Here is a 17,182-nt window from a genome sequence, read left to right as displayed (position 1 = left end):
CATCCATCCATCCATCTTTCCTTCCATCCATCCATCCATAGAACCATCCTTCCTCCTGCCACTCCAGCTAAAAAACCATCCATCTACCCACTGCTTATCATCCGTCTGGTCAGTGTTATGGATGTTAATGGGTGAGGCTGGAGAGCCAGAGACCACAATCATACAGCATCTTGCATGTCCTGTCCCGTGAAGTCTGGGGGTTGTTACCCCCAAACGGAGGGTAACCTCTCTGGTCCTGGGTCCGTGTCTGCATGCATGTGGCATGCCTGCTGTCTCTGCACGGCTTCCCTTGCCATCCTCACCTTCCCACACCGCCACTGGAGAGAGGCAGTGTCTGCCGCAGGCTGGCGGAGTTCGTGATGCCTGCCCTGGCCATCCCTACACGCACCTTGTCCCCTTGTGAGAGAGTCATGGAGGGCTGTGGTTGAGGAGGCCAGGCAGGTAAGCCCCAGAAAGAGAACAGAGCCACGTGGCTCAGGGGCACATTGGATGTTGGCACAGAAGCCACTGAATGGGTCGGTGGAGCTGCCATGTGGCTGCCTCTCTTCCTTCTCTGTCTGTGTGTCTGTCTGCACCACTGCTCCTGTCTGTGTGTCTGTCATGAGTTCAGTCTCCCCCAAGGAAGAACCCAGACCCCGTCAACTACAGATGCCTCTCTGGGGCCTAGCTGGCTCAGGTGCCAGGCCACAGGTCAGGCGCCACCTCTGCACAGGACCAAACAAAGTCTGGGCTGTGCCGGTGTACGATGAGGCCTTTCTGGTGGAGAGGACAGTTCCGGGTGTTACTTGGTGTCTGAAGATTCTGGCTACCTGGCTGTGCCTTTGACAGGATCTTTTTATTAAAAAAAAGATTTATTTTTACTATTTATGTATGCTTACAAAAACTGGGGTACAGGTCAGCGGGAGTTGAGAGGAATCCCCAGAGTACAGAGTGGGGAGCAGAACGGGCAGATCTACTGAAATACACTGCGGAGGGGAGCAGCAGGGAGACAGGAGAGGTCTGCTGCACCACATGGTCACTCCCTGGCTGGGCACCAAACTCTTGCAGCAGTGGCTGCGACTTAGTACTGACAGGGATCTTGTGCTTCTGAGGGTGGCTGAGTGTGGGAGGAACTGAGTGACGGTGACATGCCAGATGTCACTGTTTTGGGGAGTGCAGGTGAGTGGGTGAGGGAGGGGGATGTGACTAGCCTCGGGGGGACCTGGTCACCCAGACCTTGCGGACAGTATTGTGGGAAGGTGGACAGGGTGGGCTGTGGAAGTAGGTGGGGAGTGGGGTGGTCTTCCCCGAGGGCGGTGCCCCTGCCCACACCACCTGCCTCCGCCCCAGCCGCCAAGCGCCCCGAAGATGTGTGCGGGCCCACACAGTTCCGCTGCGTGTCCACGAGCACGTGCATCCCGGCCAGCTTCCACTGTGACGAGGAGAGTGACTGTCCCGACCGCAGCGACGAGATTGGCTGCAGTGAGCGGGGAGCCGGGGGCAGGCGCGGGTTGGGTTCTGGGTGCCCCCCTGCGGTCCCAGCCTCTCCCCTTTCCCCACGGGATGCCTCTGAGTTCCCGCCTATCCCCCCCACCCCCCGCTGCTCCTCATCCCTCTCACTCCTACTCCCATCTCCCCAGTGCCCCCGCAGGTGGTGACCCCGCCCCAGGAGTCCATCCAGGTTTCCCGGGGCCAGACGGTGACCTTCACCTGCGTGGCCATTGGCGTCCCCACCCCCATCATCAACTGGAGGCTCAACTGGGGCCACATCCCGTCTCACCCCAGGTGCGGCTCTGGGCCTGGTGGGAGCCGAGGACAGAGGGGCACTGGGCGGCAGTCCAGGCCTGACCCCACCTTTGCCTGGGCTCGCAGGGTGACAATGACCAGTGAGGGCGGCCGTGGCACGCTGACCATCCGCGACGTGAAGGAGTCCGACCAGGGCGCCTACACCTGTGAGGCCATGAACGCGCGGGGCATGGTGTTCGGCATCCCCGACGGGGTCCTGGAGCTCATCCCGCAGAGAGGTGCGGCTGGGGCCTGCCGCCTGGTGTGGGGGAGGGCGGGCCGCCCTGCGCCCCCGCAGCTCACGCCCTGCCCCGCTCAGGGCCCTGTCCCGAGGGGCACTTCTACCTGGAGGACAGCGCCTCCTGCCTGGCCTGCTTCTGCTTCGGGGTCACCAGGATGTGCCAGAGCAGCCGCCGCTTCCGAGACCAGATCCGACTGCGCTTTGACCAGCCCGAGGACTTCAAGGGTGCGTGGCTGGGCAGCCCCGAGGCTGGGCAGAAGGCGCTTCTGGAAAGGGGTGGAACCGGGCCTGGGCAACCCTTCACCAGCTCTGCAGCTCTCCGCTGCCCCCTGTGGGCTGTTCCAGCCCTCACGGGCCGCAGAGCAAAAGGCTCTGAGAAGTCCTGTGGCGGACAGGCCCCGTGAGCTTTCCCAGGTGGTATCCTACAGCGCTGGTTTTCCCAGAGCCCTTTGAGGGACACTTCACTGGCCTCCAGCTTCAGAGGAAATAAAATACATTTCTGTTTTGTACTTTACAAGAGAGATTAAAATTGTCTAAATAAAACTCCTCCCAGGACTGTCCCTTCTTTCCTAGGTTACGGCTCCTGAGGGTGGGTGTCTCGGGCTGGTGCTCGCCTCAACCCTCACCCTTCTTCTCACCGCCGCAGGCGTGAACGTGACGATGCCCTCGCAGCCAGGCACGCCCCCCCTCTCCTCCACCCAGCTGCAGATCGACACTGCCAGGCAGGAGTTCCAGCTGGTCGACCTGTCGCGCCGCTTCCTCATCCATGACTCCTTCTGGGCTCTGCCTCAACAGTTCCTGGGCAACAAGGTGAGGGGGCCTCCCGGTGGCGCAGCAGGTAAAGTGCAGCACTGTGAAGCCAGCGCAGCCACTGCAGCAGGAGTTTAAGCCCCGGCCAGGAGCTGACCCTCATGGCGCAGCAGACCTCTCCTGTTACCCCGCTGCTCCCCTCAGCAGTGTAGCTCAGTCAGTCGGCCTGTTCTGCTCCCCACTCTGTCTCTGGTGGATGCTCTCACCCCCCACACCTGGCCTGTGTCCCACTTCTGTATGCATAAATAAATAAATCTTTAAAAAGAAAAAAAAAGACAAGGTGGGGGCCTGGGCTCCTGCCTCACCCCGCATCCCCAAAACTTGCTGTATTTCACTCATTCTGAAGCTGATAACCAGCAGGCCAACTCAGTTCAAAGGTGTTGTCACCCCCGTGCAGTGCCTGTGGACAGGGCCCCTACACATGCCCTCAGGTGGAGAAGAATGCTGACTCGGCTTGTGGACAGGGCCCTGGGTCATTCCCCGCTACTGGATAGGTTTAGTGTCCCCCTGTGGCCTCTTGCTTTTGCACAGCATTATCATACCCCCTTCGTCAGACTGAGCATCCCAAAGGCAGAGCCCCACCCGTCTCTGCTTTCTATGCCCAGCTCTGCTCCGCACACAGGAGCGCTGGTATCCAGAGTGAGGGAGGAGAGGGCGGTAGACACAGGACGCTGCGCTTGCCCACGGCTACCCTGCCCTGACCCACCATGTCTCGGCCAGGTGGACTCCTACGGCGGCTCCCTGCGCTACAAGGTGTACTACGAGCTGGCACGGGGCACGCTGGAGCCGGTGCAGCGGCCGGATGTGGTCCTCGTGGGCGCTGGGTCTCGCCTCCACTCCCGAGGCCACACGCCCACCCAGCCCGGCACTCTGAACCAGCGCCAGGTCCAGTTCTCTGAGGTAGGAGGTGCCTGAGCCCTCAGGACTGGGGTGGAGGGATTCCGGCGGGGTAGTGCTGATGTGTGACCCCCCCATCTCTGCCCACACTCAGGAACACTGGGTCCACGAGTCCGGTCGGCCAGTGCAGCGGGCAGAGATGCTGCAGGTGCTGCAGAGCCTGGAGGCCGTGCTCATCCAGACAGTGTACAACGCCAAGATGGCTAGTGTGGGGCTCAGTGACATCGCCATGGACACCACTGTCCCTCATGCCACCAGCCATGGCCGTGCCCACAGCGTGGAGGAATGCAGGTGCCTGACCCGACGGGGCAGGGGGCCAGAGAGACCCCGGCCAAGACAGGGGAGAACTAGCAGGACCTCCTGGTTTCTGCAGCCCTGTCTCGATCCTGCCCACACAGGTGCCCCGCTGGCTATACCGGCTTGTCCTGCGAGAGCTGTGATGCCCACTTCACCCGAGTGCCTGGGCCCTACTTGGGCACCTGCTCTGGCTGTAACTGCAATGGCCATGCCAGCTCCTGTGACCCCGTGTATGGCCACTGCTTGGTGAGTAGTGTCCACTCACGCTTGGATGCCGGCTGGGGGGAGGGGCAGAGCAGGAGGCCCCAGGTTGAGGCTTCCTTGTGTTTATAAGCTAAGTACAAGGCTCCAGAATGACTACCGTGCCGCCAGTCAAGGTATCGTGATCTTTGGACACATTAACACAGATAGCAATGTCGAATAAGGAAAGTGGAAGTCTTAATTTTCACCTACCCCGGTCAGACCAACCCCGGAGAGGACTCTGGAGCGTTTGGCTCTTCCTAGGGCAGCTCTAAGTGGTATAAATCTATAAATTATATATATTTTTAGGAACAGTGGAGAGAGCTACGATTATAGAGCTGCTAGAAGGGAGGGCACAACAGGGCAAATTATCTCGACGTCCCTGAAAAACTATCAGGCGTAGAAGGAAAAGACTGCGGGAGAAGGAACTGGCCGGTGGGTAGAGATTAGAAAGTGACGTGTGGTTGGCTTGGTACAGCAGGCGGGCTGTGATGGGACGAGCTACGGTGCGAGGTGACAGCCCCCGTGGGAGGCGGCTGGATGTTCTCCCCGCCAGGCTGTGGAGTAACCCCAGTGTAGTGGGGAAGCTGAGCCAGACAGCCCCAGAGGCCACCTCAGAGCCCCCTGGCCTGGCCCCACTTTGGGTGCTGGGCACTGCCCCTGAGCCTCAAGCACTTCCCTCCCTCTTTCCCAGAACTGTCAGCACAACACAGAGGGGCCACAGTGCGACAAATGCAAAGCTGGCTTCTTCGGGGACGCCACAAAGGCCACGGCCACTGCCTGCCGGCCTTGCCCTTGTCCCTACATCGACGCCTCCCGCAGGTCAGCCTGGGCCAGGGTGGGCGGCCGTGGCTGGGGGGTGTAGGCCGGGCACACTCTAGGCAGGGAGCTGGGAGGTCTGGGTTCAAGTGAGGACACTCAAGTTGTTGTGTGCCCCTTGGCCTGTTCGGGCCTCAGTTTCCTCTTCTGTATAATGGGCCCATGCATCTTCTTCTGTTGCTCTGAGGCTATAGATCAAGAATAGATGGGCAAAACATACTCTGTCCTTGTGGACAGCAGACATTTCACAAGGTGACAGTATGTGGCCTTGGCTGACCCACCGCTGCCATGTCCACTTGACACCCACAGGTTCTCAGACACCTGCTTCCTGGACACAGATGGCCAAGCCACCTGTGACGCATGTGCCCCGGGCTACACGGGTCGCCGCTGTGAGAGGTGAGGGACAGCTGACGGGCCGGGGAGAAGCAGGCTGTGTTGGGTGGGGCACACGGAAGTGCCACTGACCATCCTCTCTCTCCCCCAGCTGTGCCCCTGGCTATGAGGGCAACCCCATTCAGCCGGGCGGAAAGTGCAGGGCCACTAGTGAGTATCACAGCCCCCGTCCTTGGGGGCCGATCTCCAGTCGGGAGGCCAGCCTGAACCCGAACCTCGGGGAGCTGCCCCGTGCTGTCCCCTTTCTGCCCAGAATGTTTAATCCAGTCCCATCTGCCCTGCCAACACCCACTTTGTATCCCCAGACCAACAGATCGTGCGCTGTGATGATCGAGGCAGCACGGGGACCTCTGGGGAAGCCTGCCTTTGTAAGGTTCGTAACTACCCCCTCCCCTCCAGGCCTTGGGTCCCAGCACACACCTGGGGGGCTTCATCCTCTCTGTAGCTCCTGGCTGGTGGGTGGTGACTGAGCCCCACGTGCATGGACCTGGATGGCTGGTCTTCCCCCTCCTATAGGGTGGCCTGGCAGAGGGAAGGAGCTCTGGTGAAGAGCCAGGTGACTGGGCCCAAGCTCCAGATCCCATGCCGGTTCTTCTTTTTTTTTTTTAAGATTTATTTATTTATGCATACAGACCTGGGGCACAGGCCAGAGGTGCAGGGGCGGTGAGAGGGTTCACCAGAGACAGAGTGGGGAGCAGAACAGGCCGACTGACGAAGTACACTGCTGAGGGGAGCAGCTGAGAGACAGGAGAGGTCTGCCGCGCCCTGTGGTCACCTCCAGGGCAGGCGGGGATTGAACTCATGTAGAAATGGCTTTAGCTTCTTAGTGCTGCGCTTTACCCCGCTGTGCCACCAGGGAGGGCCCCGCTGGTTATTCTCTGTGTAACTGTGGTTACCTTTAACCACACCTTCATCCTCATGTTGACACAGTAATGTAGGTCTTAGCATCCACAATTTACAGATAAGGAAATGAGGCTCAGGGGCGGAAAGTCATTTGCATTAAGAGTGGGAGAGTCAAGTGTCAGTGGAAAAAAGAACTGGCAGATTTTGAAATCAAGCATTTTTGATCTTAAAGCTCAGGGTGGATTAGTAATCCCAGTGACCTCGTGTAAATCATTTCCCATCCCTAAGCTTCAGTTTCCTCGTGTCTTCGAAGCATGGATACCACATACCTCTCAAAGGATTAGAGGGCTTGAGGAGATGATAACTGAACAGAAACTAGCACAGTGCATGAAACACTATTTGAATAGCAGCGATAAGTAATTCGCCTGAGTTGCTGTATTTCTAAATTTGTGAGCTCCCTGGCAACCAAAGAAAAAAGGGAAAGATGTCTGGTTGTATAAACTCCCATAGTTGGGAACTGTTGACATGGTGGCAACCCCTCACGTGTGTTCTCTCCACGGCTCCCCTTGGCCTTGGGTCCCCATCTAGAAAGCGGGCAGCTTAGCTGGGAAGCTCCAGGAAGCCCCTCCCATGGGCCACCCTGCAGCTCCCAGCTCTGTGCCTGCAGAACAACGTGGTGGGGCGTCTGTGCAGCGAGTGTGTCCCTGGCTCTTTCCACCTGAGTACCCGCAACCCCGACGGCTGCCTCAAGTGCTTCTGCATGGGTGTCAGTCGCCACTGCACCAGCTCCTCCTGGAGCCGCGCCCAGGTACTGGTGTTAGGCAGGAGGGCGGGCACACAGGTGGGACCCCCAAACCCGCCTCCCACGCCACAGCGCCCGCCCTGGCTCTTCTCCCTCCCAGGTGCTCGGAGCCTCTGAGGATCCCGCTCAGTTCAGCCTGACCAATGCCGCAGGCACCCACACCACCAGCGAGGGCATCTCATCCCCCCGACCCGGGGAGCTGGTCTTCTCCTCCTTCCAGAACCTCCTGACTGGGCCCTACTTCTGGAGCCTCCCTTCGCGCTTCCGCGGGGACAAGGTGGGCAACAGGTGGGAAGAGAAGGGCAGGTCCAGGCCGCAGGAGCGGCACAGGAAAAGGGCGCAGGCTGGGGCGCAGGGGCGGCCGTGTGCCGTGGGAGCAGACAAGGGAGGCTGGAGCACCTGCGGGCGTGCCGCTGAGCACCTGTCCACCCTGCGTCCAGGTGACCTCCTACGGAGGAGAGCTGCGCTTCACGGTGACCCAGCGGCCCCACTCTGGCGCCCTGCCCCTGCACCGGCAGCCCCTGGTGGTGCTCCAGGGCAATGGCATCGTCTTGGAGCACCACACCTCCCAGGACCCTATTCCTGGCCAGTCCAGCACCTTCACCGTGCCCTTCCGGGAGGTGAGCTCACTGTTCCCAGAACCTTCCGTGGCCTGGGTGCAGGGTCGGGGGGACCTGGAGGGTTAGGCCCCCAGCTCCTCTCACGCAAAGGTGTCAGTGTGCCAGGATGTGGGGTTTGCAGCTCTTCTGTTCTTCCCTTGGCAGCAAGCCTGGCAGCGGCCTGACGGGCAGCCGGCCACCCGGGAGCATCTGTTGATGGCGCTGGCGGGTATCGACGCCCTCCTGATCCAGGCATCCTATACCCAGCGGCCACTTGAGAGCAGGTGCCTGGGGGCCCGGGCGGGAGGACAGAGGGGGCGCGGGACGGTGGCTCCAGTTAAAGCGGGGTGATGCAAAGAACCAGGCTGCCAGCTCCGCCACACGCTGGCCGCATGGCCCTCTTGCCTCACTCTACCCCTCTGTAAAATGGGTGTGATAACAGTGCTACCCTCTCAGGGCTTGTCTTGGATCAGACTCCCTCAGAGCAAAGTCTGAGATGACTCACAGGGAGAACCTGAAAGGGGCGGAGGGGAGAAGAGGCCACCAGCCTCAGCTTCTCCCACAGCACTGAGGGTCATCGTGCTTGAGACGAAAGGGCTTTTGCACCCCAGGGAAGCAGGTGGCTCGCCTAGCTGGCAAGGAAGGCTCGTTTCCCGGGAGAAGGCGGTGGTGTGAGCCACTCACGCAGCCCTGTTGGCGAGTGGGGCAGACTCCCAGCCAGGAGCAGGAGGGGCCCAGTAGCCCCAGGACAGGGCTGTTTGGGGTAACGGAGGCCTGGCCCCCAGGAGGCACGTTCACAGTGCGCCTTCACTGCAGGGTCTCTGGCATCACCATGGACGTGGCTGTGCCTGAGCCCACCGGCCAGGATCCTGCGCTGGAGGTGGAGCAGTGTACCTGCCCACCTGGGTACCGCGGCCCCTCCTGCCAGGTGAGCCCTGGCCCCGTCCCTGTCCAGCTGTCTCGCTCCGTGGCGCGCCCGGGCCCCCCTCTTTGACTTTCCCCAGCTCCTAGTCCCACCCTGCCCTGGCACCCAGTGTTCCTGCCCGCCTGCAAGTCCTGCAGGGAAGCCCCCCCCACTGCCACCTTCCTGCCCCCCAGGACTGTGACACCGGCTACACGCGCATGCCCAGCGGCCTCTACCTGGGCACCTGTGAACGCTGCAGCTGCCACCATCACTCGGAGGCCTGTGAGCCCGAAACAGGAGCCTGCCTGGTGAGTCCCGCGCCTTCCTCCTGACCCCGGAGTCTGTGGCTCTGGAGGCCTGGCCTCACCCCGTCTCTGCCCCTCCAGGGCTGCCAGCATCACACGGCGGGCCCTCGGTGCGAGCAGTGCCAGCCCGGTTACTACGGGGACGCCCAGCGGGGGACGCCGCTGGACTGCCAACCGTGCCCGTGCCACGGAGCCCCCGCCGGTGGCCAGTGCGTCCACCCCTGCCCTTTCCTGAAGTGCCCCCCTGCCCCTCCCGAATCTTCCTCCCAGGCCCCCTGAATCCTGCCCTGGCCCTTCCTCACGTGTAACCTGGATGAGATGTGCTCCCGCCCCCCGGCCTTGACTTCCTGCTCTGTGGCTGGGGGCGTGATACCCCACCCTGATACCCCATCAATAGAGGTGATACACGTAAACTCAGGGCAGGGCCGGCACTCACATCACGTAGCTCCCATGCCCACTCCCCCACTCCTGCCTGCCCCGAAGGAAGGGCTGCCTACCTGCTAACTGGGAATTTGCCCCCCACACCTCAGGGCCACCCACACTTGCTTTCTGGACACAGACGGCCACCCCACCTGTGATGCGTGCTCCCCAAGCCACAGTGGGCGTCACTGTGAGAGGTGAGGTGCAGGGTGGGCAAAGTGGGGGATCGTGCAAGAGTCCGCAGGCTGGACCCCACCCTCCCGACCAGGAGGGTCTCACCCACAAGACCCCAGCAGATACTCAGCTCCTCTCCCTGAGAGCCTCCCTGGCAGCCCGCGTTCCAGGCGCTCGGATTCCAGCCTACAGCTCACCTCCAACCCCCCAGCACCCCTTTCCCAGTGAGGCCAGAGTCTCCCACAAAATCCCTCCCTGGCTCTGTGGCCTAGCACACCCCTGCGCTTTCTCAGCTGTGCCCCTGTGAAAGGTGCATCAACCCCATGGCCTCTCCCAGCTAGAGGCTCCTAGCTCACTCCTGCTCCCCCAGGATTCTCCACTTCTGTGCATTCATCAAATGCTTGCTCTCTCCCTAGGTGTGCCCCCGGTTACTATGGCAACCCCAGCCAAGGCCAGCCATGCAGAAGTGAGTAGGCGTGGGAGGCCCTGGGGTCAGGCCACTCAGTCTCCCCAGGCTAAGCGGGGACAGCGCCTTTGTTCTCCTTCAGCCTGGGCAAGGGTCAGCATGTCCTGACCCTTCTGAGCCTCAGCTGCTTTGTCTGGGCGATGGGCTTAGTAATAGGCGCCCACCCCAGAAGCCTGCTCTGAACATGCGGGGTGCCTGCACTGGTGGGTGTTCAGGAATAAACATTCCCGCTCAGTGGTGAGTTAGATGCCCAGAGGGTGGTGGGAATGGGGGTCTTGGGTGGTGGCTTCGGGATTCCAGCTGTGGCCTCTCTCTATCCCAGGAGATGGCCAAATACCAGAGCTGGACGGCTGTGGCTGCGACCCTCAGGGCAGCATCGGCAGCCAGTGTGACGCTGCTGGCCAGTGCCAGTGCAAGGTCAGTCCTGCTCCTGCCCTCTGCAAGGGCCCTAACTCACCCTCAGGGCTGTCTGCATGGCTCCCACCTCCTTGCCTAGAGGGCCCGTTTCTGCCCCCTTGCTGGTGCCTGCTGGGAAGTCAGGCAGCGTCTGACAAGAACTGGGGTCCAGGCATGGGGGCAGCTGGGGTTCACCAGGACTGCCAGAAGTGTCTGGAAAGGCCGACTCAGAAGCTGCTGTTAGGAGTACAAGAGACCCACCCTTTCTTTCTCCCGCCCAGGCCCAGGTGGAAGGCCTCACCTGCAGCCACTGCCGGCCCCACCACTTCCACCTGAGTGCCAGCCACCCTGACGGCTGCCTGCCCTGCTTCTGCATGGGCGTCACCCATCAGTGCTCCAGCTCCACCTACACCCGCCACCTGGTAAGAGCCTGCATGTGCCCCCTCCCGGGGTGGCCCCTGCCTCCCCCGACCTACCCGGGGCAAATCAGAAGCCTGACCCTGCATTGTCTCCATTGCCTATGAGGATACCCGCCCGTGCCCCCCTTATTCCCATGTAAGCACAGACTCTAGCAGCCCTTGCCCCTCCCCAGTAGCCTCTCCACAAGCCCTGAACCTGATCCTCCCAATTGTTCCTGTCCTGCCTCCCCCACGCCCCCATTATTTCTGTCCCCGTCCTGATCTCAGCAACCCCCGTTAACGTAATGCCCCCGCAAGGTGCCTGCCCCACTACCAGGCTGACTCCCCATCTTCCTTTTGCTGCCAGATCTCCACCCGCTTTGCCCCCGGAGACTTCCAAGGCTTTGCTCTGGTGAACCCCCAGCGGAACAGCCACCTGACAGGGGGCTTTACTGTGGAGCCCGTGCCGGCGGGGGCCCAGCTCTCCTTCAGCAACTTCGCCCACCTCGGCCATGAGTCCTTCTTCTGGCAGCTGCCGGAAATGTACCAGGGAGACAAGGTGTGACATGCAGCGAGGCTGGCAGGCCCCCCTTCTGCCAGCTCTGTGCCCAGCGCAGACATGAGTTGACCTCAGAGGCGCCTCGGCCACATCGTGGTTAGGCGTGTGACCTTTGGAGCCAGCCAGGCCCCAGGGTGAACCCCGCTCTGCCACTTCCCACTGGCTGCCTTTATCAGAAGGTGTACCCAGATGAACCTCAGCTCTGGGTAGCGGGAGGTCCGGTCCTGGCCCATGAGTGGCGTCACCTGCTGGGGATCCTTTGCTTTCGGGCAGTTGGTCAGCGCAGGCCCCGGGCGAGGCCCCCGAATGCTAGGACAAATGAGACGCAATTTCCATTTCCCTCGTTTGCTCGCTCAGTTCACGCGTCCGCTGGTTGGCACTATGCAGTTGGGGGCGGGCTGGGCTCCTACTCGAGGCCGGTCTGGGCTCTCACTCTGCGGCTGGCGCTGTGCCGAATACACGTACTCTTTCACACGCTCAGGTCACACCGTCTGAGCTGGGGGCGGTCAGAGAGCTTGCCTGACACCTGCAGCCAGCAGGTGGGGGTGCCGGGATCCCAGCCAGGCCAGACCACCTCAAAGACTATCCTAGCCAGCCGTGAGCTGGTCTTTGCTACTTCAGGGTCCCGCGGGCAGGTGATGGTGATGGCAGCATTGTGGGGGGCAGGGTCCGAGGGGCGGACTCTGGGACAGCCTGCCCAAATGCGTACCTGGGGCAGGCCAGGCCACCTGGTGGCACCCAGGGAAGGCGGTCTTAGTGCAGGAGTCCCCTGCTAACTGGGGCCAGTGTCCAGGGCCAGGTCACAGGAGGTCAGGGGCAGCGGGGAGGGGAGTCCTGAGATGGTGTTGTTTGTTTGTTGTTGTGAGCTGTGCGCAGACCCAAGTGTCCCAGCGATCACCCCCTGCCCACGCCCACCCAGGGCTGCCTGCCTTCTGGTGCTTTCTCCCTTCTTGGGTTCCTCCCCCTGTCCTCTCTGCCTCCCTCTGTCCTCAGACTTTTCTCTCTGATTCCCTTTCGTGGCATTAACTGGTGCCCCACAGAGGGAGGCGTATTTTGCTCGGATGCGCCGGGCGCACCAGGTAGGCCCATGGTCTTGAGTGGTGTGAAGTTGATGTGACATGGGCATGGTGTGTACTTGGATGCCCTCAGTCCCGCGTGAAAGATGCCCCAGATCGCAGTGGGTCTGCATGAACTCAGGCAGTGCCCAGCAGCCTGCCAGCACTGCCATGCCCCGGCCTGTCTGGCCAGGACTCAGGGCCAGGAGGAGCATGACCTTATCCGCCACATGGTCTGGTCCTGGTGCCAGCCAGCTGTGGGCAGAGCGGCGGCCAAGGTGGCAGGAACACTAACTCGATGCTAAACCCTTAACTCACCTGGCCCCCAGGTTATCACAGCGCTGCTTCCCAAGGGACCCCCGTGTGCAGATGCCCTCCAGCAGCCTGGAGTTAACCGTGCTCTGACAGCCTAGAGAGGGAGCATGCATTTCCTCTCCAGCCAGTGGGGCCATTCTCGCCACTGTATGTACGGGGAGGGGCACTCCCCAGGGCTCCGGCTCTGGACCCGGGGAGATCTGAGCTGGCCTGCACCCTCCACCTCCACCTACCAGAACCGCACGTCCTTCTCAGAGGATCCGCTGCGGACGGCTGTGACAGCTGGGAGGACCCTAGGGCCCCCACAGGGCAGGGGCCAGGCTCAGAGGCTCTCACAGGTAACTCAGGCCATGTCTGCGTCCTGGGGGGGTGGCCAGAGAGCGTCGTCCAAGTAGGAACCTTGAAGCCCTGGCTTCTCTGGCTGTTGCCCTGGCCACAGTCCGATGCCCAGTTTCCTGCAGTGTTGCCCGTGAGAAACCTTGCACTGGGCATCATGGTCACATATAAAGAGCCAAGTCCAAGGGGCAGCCTTCCCACCACAAATGCCACTCCAGCTGCCTGGCCCTCTCCTGCTGGGCACCCCATGGGGTGTCCACCCATCATCATGGCTCACATCCAGCTGGCCCCTGCACGCTTATCCTGCCAGGCCCCCTAGAAGCAGAGGGCATCAGAGCGCTGACGCAGCTGGCTGGCTGGGGCTGGGCCAGGCCTGGGGGTGGCAGAGCTCACTGTCCTGCTGTCCCTCTCTGCTGCCTCCTCCGTCCTTCCTCTCCGGGCTCTCCCCAGGTGGATGAAGCCCAGAGGCGGATAGATGCCGAGATCTGGCAGCTTCTTTCCAGCTTCGCTGCTCACCCCCACCCCCCTCCCCGGGGACTCGTGCCCCATTCCCCACCTGCAGCTGCACTTCGAGCAGCTCCACCCTCCTCTTCCTCCTTCTCCTCAGCTTCTCTGGCTTCCTCAGCGGGCTCCCAGGTACGTGAAGGCACCCTCCAGGGGACACCGCAAGGCGAGTCCAGGCACCAGCTGGTTCTACACCAACTGCACAATGCTGCCATTTCTCCTGGCTCTTAGATCACTCAGTTCTGCTAGTTACGTTTCTCACCCACACTAAGGTCACCCCTAAATTTCAAAATGCTTTCCGGTGTGCAACATAGCCACTTTGGGGTCCCCGAGGGGCGCATACCAGACACGAGGATTCACCGATCTACACTGCACCCGCGCGGGAGCAGCCAGGCGTCTGAGCCAGATGAGGGAGCAAGTCACCCAGACTCGGGGTGGGACCCAAGCTGGGGCTCTCTCTCTCTGCCCTGCTCAGTCTCCCGCCAGGGCCCATCCCGCCCCCAGCCAGGCCGTGTCCCCCTCGGCACTCACAGCCTGTCTTCTGTCCTAGTTCTCTCTCTCCTATGAAGGCTTCTCTCTGCTTCCTGGAAGCCTCTATTACTGGCAGCTGCCCCGACCCTTCCTGGGGAACAAGGTAACAAGGAGTTGGGGGGATAGCAGGGTGTCACAGCATCTGACAATATCAGCGGGTCCTTGATGACAGATGCTTGACCCCAGGGTGGGGGGATGGCTTTGATGGAGTCCCCTGTTCGGGCCAGAGACGGCTGAGATTGAGTCCAGGGGACCCCCGGCCCCTTGCAGGACTGTCTTCCCTAACAGATAAGCCCTGTCTCTCTGGCCCCTTACTCTGCATCTAGGCCTCTGACCTAGCTCTGGGCACGACACACGTTCATGCACGAATCATTAATTAAATGTGTACTCTGCATGGTACTGTGTGGACACAGAAGAGCCTGGCCTCCATCTTGGTCCAAAAACAATCTAGAATGCTCTTAATAATACACATAACATGCAAAGAAGCAGTCAGGGCAGTCTGGTCAGAGGAGAGGGAGACAGGAGAGCTCCCCTGAGGCCGAACGCGGAGCCGGTGTAGAGAGGCCGGGCGCAGGCCTGCATGTGTACAGCAGTGTTTACCTGTCCTGTACACTTGATCCTTGAGGTACCTCCAGAGTCGCCATATTTTTTTTTTTAAAGATTTATTATTTATGCATACAGAACTGGGGTACAGGCCAGGGGTACAGGCCAGAGGCTCGGGGCGGTGAGAGGCTTCCCCAGAGACAGAGTGGGGAGCAGAACAGGCAGATCGACGAAGTACACTGCTGAGGGGAGCAGCGGGAGGGTCAGGAGAGGTCTGCCACGCCATGTGGTCTCCTCCGGGGCAGGCGGGGATCGAACTCATGCGGAAGTGGCTTTAGCTTCTCAGTGCTGTGCTTTAACCCGCTGCGCCACCAGGGAGGGCCAGGTCGCCATATTTTTACTTCCATTTTCATGCAAGGAAAGTAGTGTTCAAAGAGGTTAAGTAACCAGCCCGAGTCTGTCCAGCCAGTAGAGCTGGATTTGAGTTTTGATCTGACCAGAGTCTGCTCTCTTCACTACCCTACAGACTGATCCTTGACACGGCCATGAACTTGCTGGCATCCAGTAGCACGTGTCGTTACCGCACCCTGAGCTTATGGAGAACATCCTCAGGGCCTGGGTAGCCAGAGCCTGGCATGGAATCAGTAGGCTCTTAACAAATGGCATAGATGGGATGAACACACTGGGGAGGTCTGACCCTGTGTAGTGGCAGGAGAGAAAGAAAATCCTGCCGGGGCCCCTCTGGCAAACTTGGGGGCTTCTCCAGAGTGAGCAACAGAAAACCCAAGTCCAGCTGGCTCATCTGTTGGCTCATGTGACTGCAGAGTGCAAGTACACTGGCCTCAGGCGTGGTTGCATCCGGGCGCTCACTAGCTCTTTGTCTCGGTTGGCACTCGGTGAAGGGAGTTTCTCTGGTGCAGTAGAAGGAACATCAGTGCCAGGCCCATCCCTGGTGGGACGGAGAGGGGAGCAGTAGAATATGCAGGTTGGGCAGGCCTGGCTGGGAGCTGACCCCAAACACAGGCCTGCGTGTGGGACCTGGTTTCCTCGAAGGAAGTCGGAGCTCATTTCATAGTTTATTTTTCAAGTTGATCGCTTCTCTTTGTTTTTTTGTATTTAATACAGTATAATTATCTCAAACTTAAAAAAAAGGTGAGGAATCAGGATGCCGTTTTCAAAAGGAAGGGAATGGCTTCCGAGCACAGCCGAGGACGTGAGAACCTTCGGCTCGCCCCCACAGTGACCCGTCCTTACTCCCGTGTGCTGTACGGGCAATTTCTTCAAGTGGGAAGGGACTTGAGCTGTTTGCTGGGATTGTGAAGTCGATGGGAACCCCCCAAACAGAAATGTGGCTACTCGGGGTCACTGTCACCAGAGGAGGAACTGAGAGAAATCCTGTCTCCACGGAGACCGCAGGCCATGCAGCCAGGCTCCGGTCGGTCTGCACAGTGGGGTTCACCCAGCGGCTCTGCCCCGTCACCTGCACATAGGTTCGCACGCACCCGGGGGGTGCCGGGGGCAAGGTCAGGCTGTGACTCCCGGCCTTGCCCCCCGCAGGTCGCCGCGTATGGGGGGAGACTGCGCTACACTCTCTCCTACACGGCGGGGCCGCAGGGCAGCCAGCTCTCAGACCCTGACGTCCAGATCACGGTGAGTTGGCGCATGCGCCGGGCAGGGAGGGGGAGGGTGGCAGCCAGGGGCACCCTCACTGTGCTGTCGTGTGCGGCCAGCCCCCCGTCGGCCTGGCACAGGCTGCAGGGTGGGCCTCGCCGCTGCCCACCGCCCAGCCGGATGCTAGGCAGCTGTCCTAGCTGCCGGGAGAGACGGCAGCAGGCCTGTGCTTGATCCCTTCGGGCATCGAACTTGGGGCATGGGAGAGGGGGGAGGCTGGCGTAACGGCCCGGGACCGGTGGGGAGCACGCTGTGCCCAAGAGCCCCTCAGGTCTCCTAATCCAGCCTCGGCCTCCCCAGGGCAACAACATCATGCTGGTGGCCTCGCAGCCGGCACCACAGGGCCCCGAGAGGAAGAGCTACGAGATCATCTTCCGCGAGGTAAGGCGCTTGGCCACGCGGGGCCTCTCCCTACCCGCCACACTCCCGAGTCCAGTGGCAGGAGTGTGGGGGTCGGCGGGGAGGCGTGGAGGCTGCAGAAGCAGCACGCAGACCCTAATGCCTGTGCCCACGCTGCCATCACGCTTCCCACCCCAGGAATTCTGGAAACGGCCTGACGGGCAGCCGGCCACGCGTGAGCACCTCCTGATGGCGCTGGCTGACCTGGACGAGCTCCTGGTCCGGGCCACGTTCTCCTCCGTGCCGGTGGCGGCCAGCATCAGCGCCGTCAGCCTGGAGGTGGCCCAGCCGGGGCCCTCAAGCGGACCCCGGGCCCTCGAGGTGGAGGAGTGCCGCTGTCCCCCGGGCTACGTCGGCCTGTCCTGCCAGGTGAGTGTGGCCAGCCCAGGTGCCTCTGCTCTGCAGTAACTGACCACTAGCCGTTCCCATGGCCCATGACTGCGTCACAGCTTGCACACATCTGCCCCATCTCCTTTATTCCTCCCAACAGCCCGAGAGGTG

General features: G+C 61.2%; 1 protein-coding gene across 1 annotated transcript in view; it reads left to right on the top strand.

Moving 5' to 3' along the window:
* Positions 1-17,182, top strand: part of HSPG2 (heparan sulfate proteoglycan 2) — a 106,062-nt gene that overhangs the window by 55,584 nt on the left and 33,296 nt on the right. The window contains exons 13-39 of the mRNA XM_012722090.1: positions 1,330-1,461; positions 1,620-1,764; positions 1,852-2,003; positions 2,084-2,230; positions 2,652-2,815; positions 3,536-3,715; positions 3,807-4,003; positions 4,111-4,255; positions 4,944-5,071; positions 5,378-5,464; positions 5,553-5,611; positions 5,767-5,834; positions 6,972-7,112; positions 7,207-7,383; positions 7,547-7,726; positions 7,871-7,989; positions 8,522-8,633; positions 8,804-8,917; positions 8,996-9,123; positions 9,445-9,531; positions 9,925-9,974; positions 10,297-10,391; positions 10,652-10,792; positions 11,136-11,327; positions 16,169-16,261; positions 16,583-16,663; positions 16,820-17,050. Of these exons, the coding sequence (XP_012577544.1) occupies positions 1,330-1,461; positions 1,620-1,764; positions 1,852-2,003; positions 2,084-2,230; positions 2,652-2,815; positions 3,536-3,715; positions 3,807-4,003; positions 4,111-4,255; positions 4,944-5,071; positions 5,378-5,464; positions 5,553-5,611; positions 5,767-5,834; positions 6,972-7,112; positions 7,207-7,383; positions 7,547-7,726; positions 7,871-7,989; positions 8,522-8,633; positions 8,804-8,917; positions 8,996-9,123; positions 9,445-9,531; positions 9,925-9,974; positions 10,297-10,391; positions 10,652-10,792; positions 11,136-11,327; positions 16,169-16,261; positions 16,583-16,663; positions 16,820-17,050 (3,545 nt within the window). The remainder of the gene's footprint in view (positions 1-1,329; positions 1,462-1,619; positions 1,765-1,851; positions 2,004-2,083; positions 2,231-2,651; positions 2,816-3,535; positions 3,716-3,806; positions 4,004-4,110; positions 4,256-4,943; positions 5,072-5,377; positions 5,465-5,552; positions 5,612-5,766; positions 5,835-6,971; positions 7,113-7,206; positions 7,384-7,546; positions 7,727-7,870; positions 7,990-8,521; positions 8,634-8,803; positions 8,918-8,995; positions 9,124-9,444; positions 9,532-9,924; positions 9,975-10,296; positions 10,392-10,651; positions 10,793-11,135; positions 11,328-16,168; positions 16,262-16,582; positions 16,664-16,819; positions 17,051-17,182) is intronic.

Source organism: Condylura cristata, unplaced genomic scaffold (genome assembly GCF_000260355.1).
Source record: "Condylura cristata isolate star-nosed mole 26May11 unplaced genomic scaffold, ConCri1.0 scaffold00008, whole genome shotgun sequence".
NCBI lineage: Eukaryota > Metazoa > Chordata > Mammalia > Eulipotyphla > Talpidae > Condylura > Condylura cristata.
Note: the sequence above shows the minus strand (reverse complement) of the source record. Positions and strands in the feature narration are given on the sequence as shown.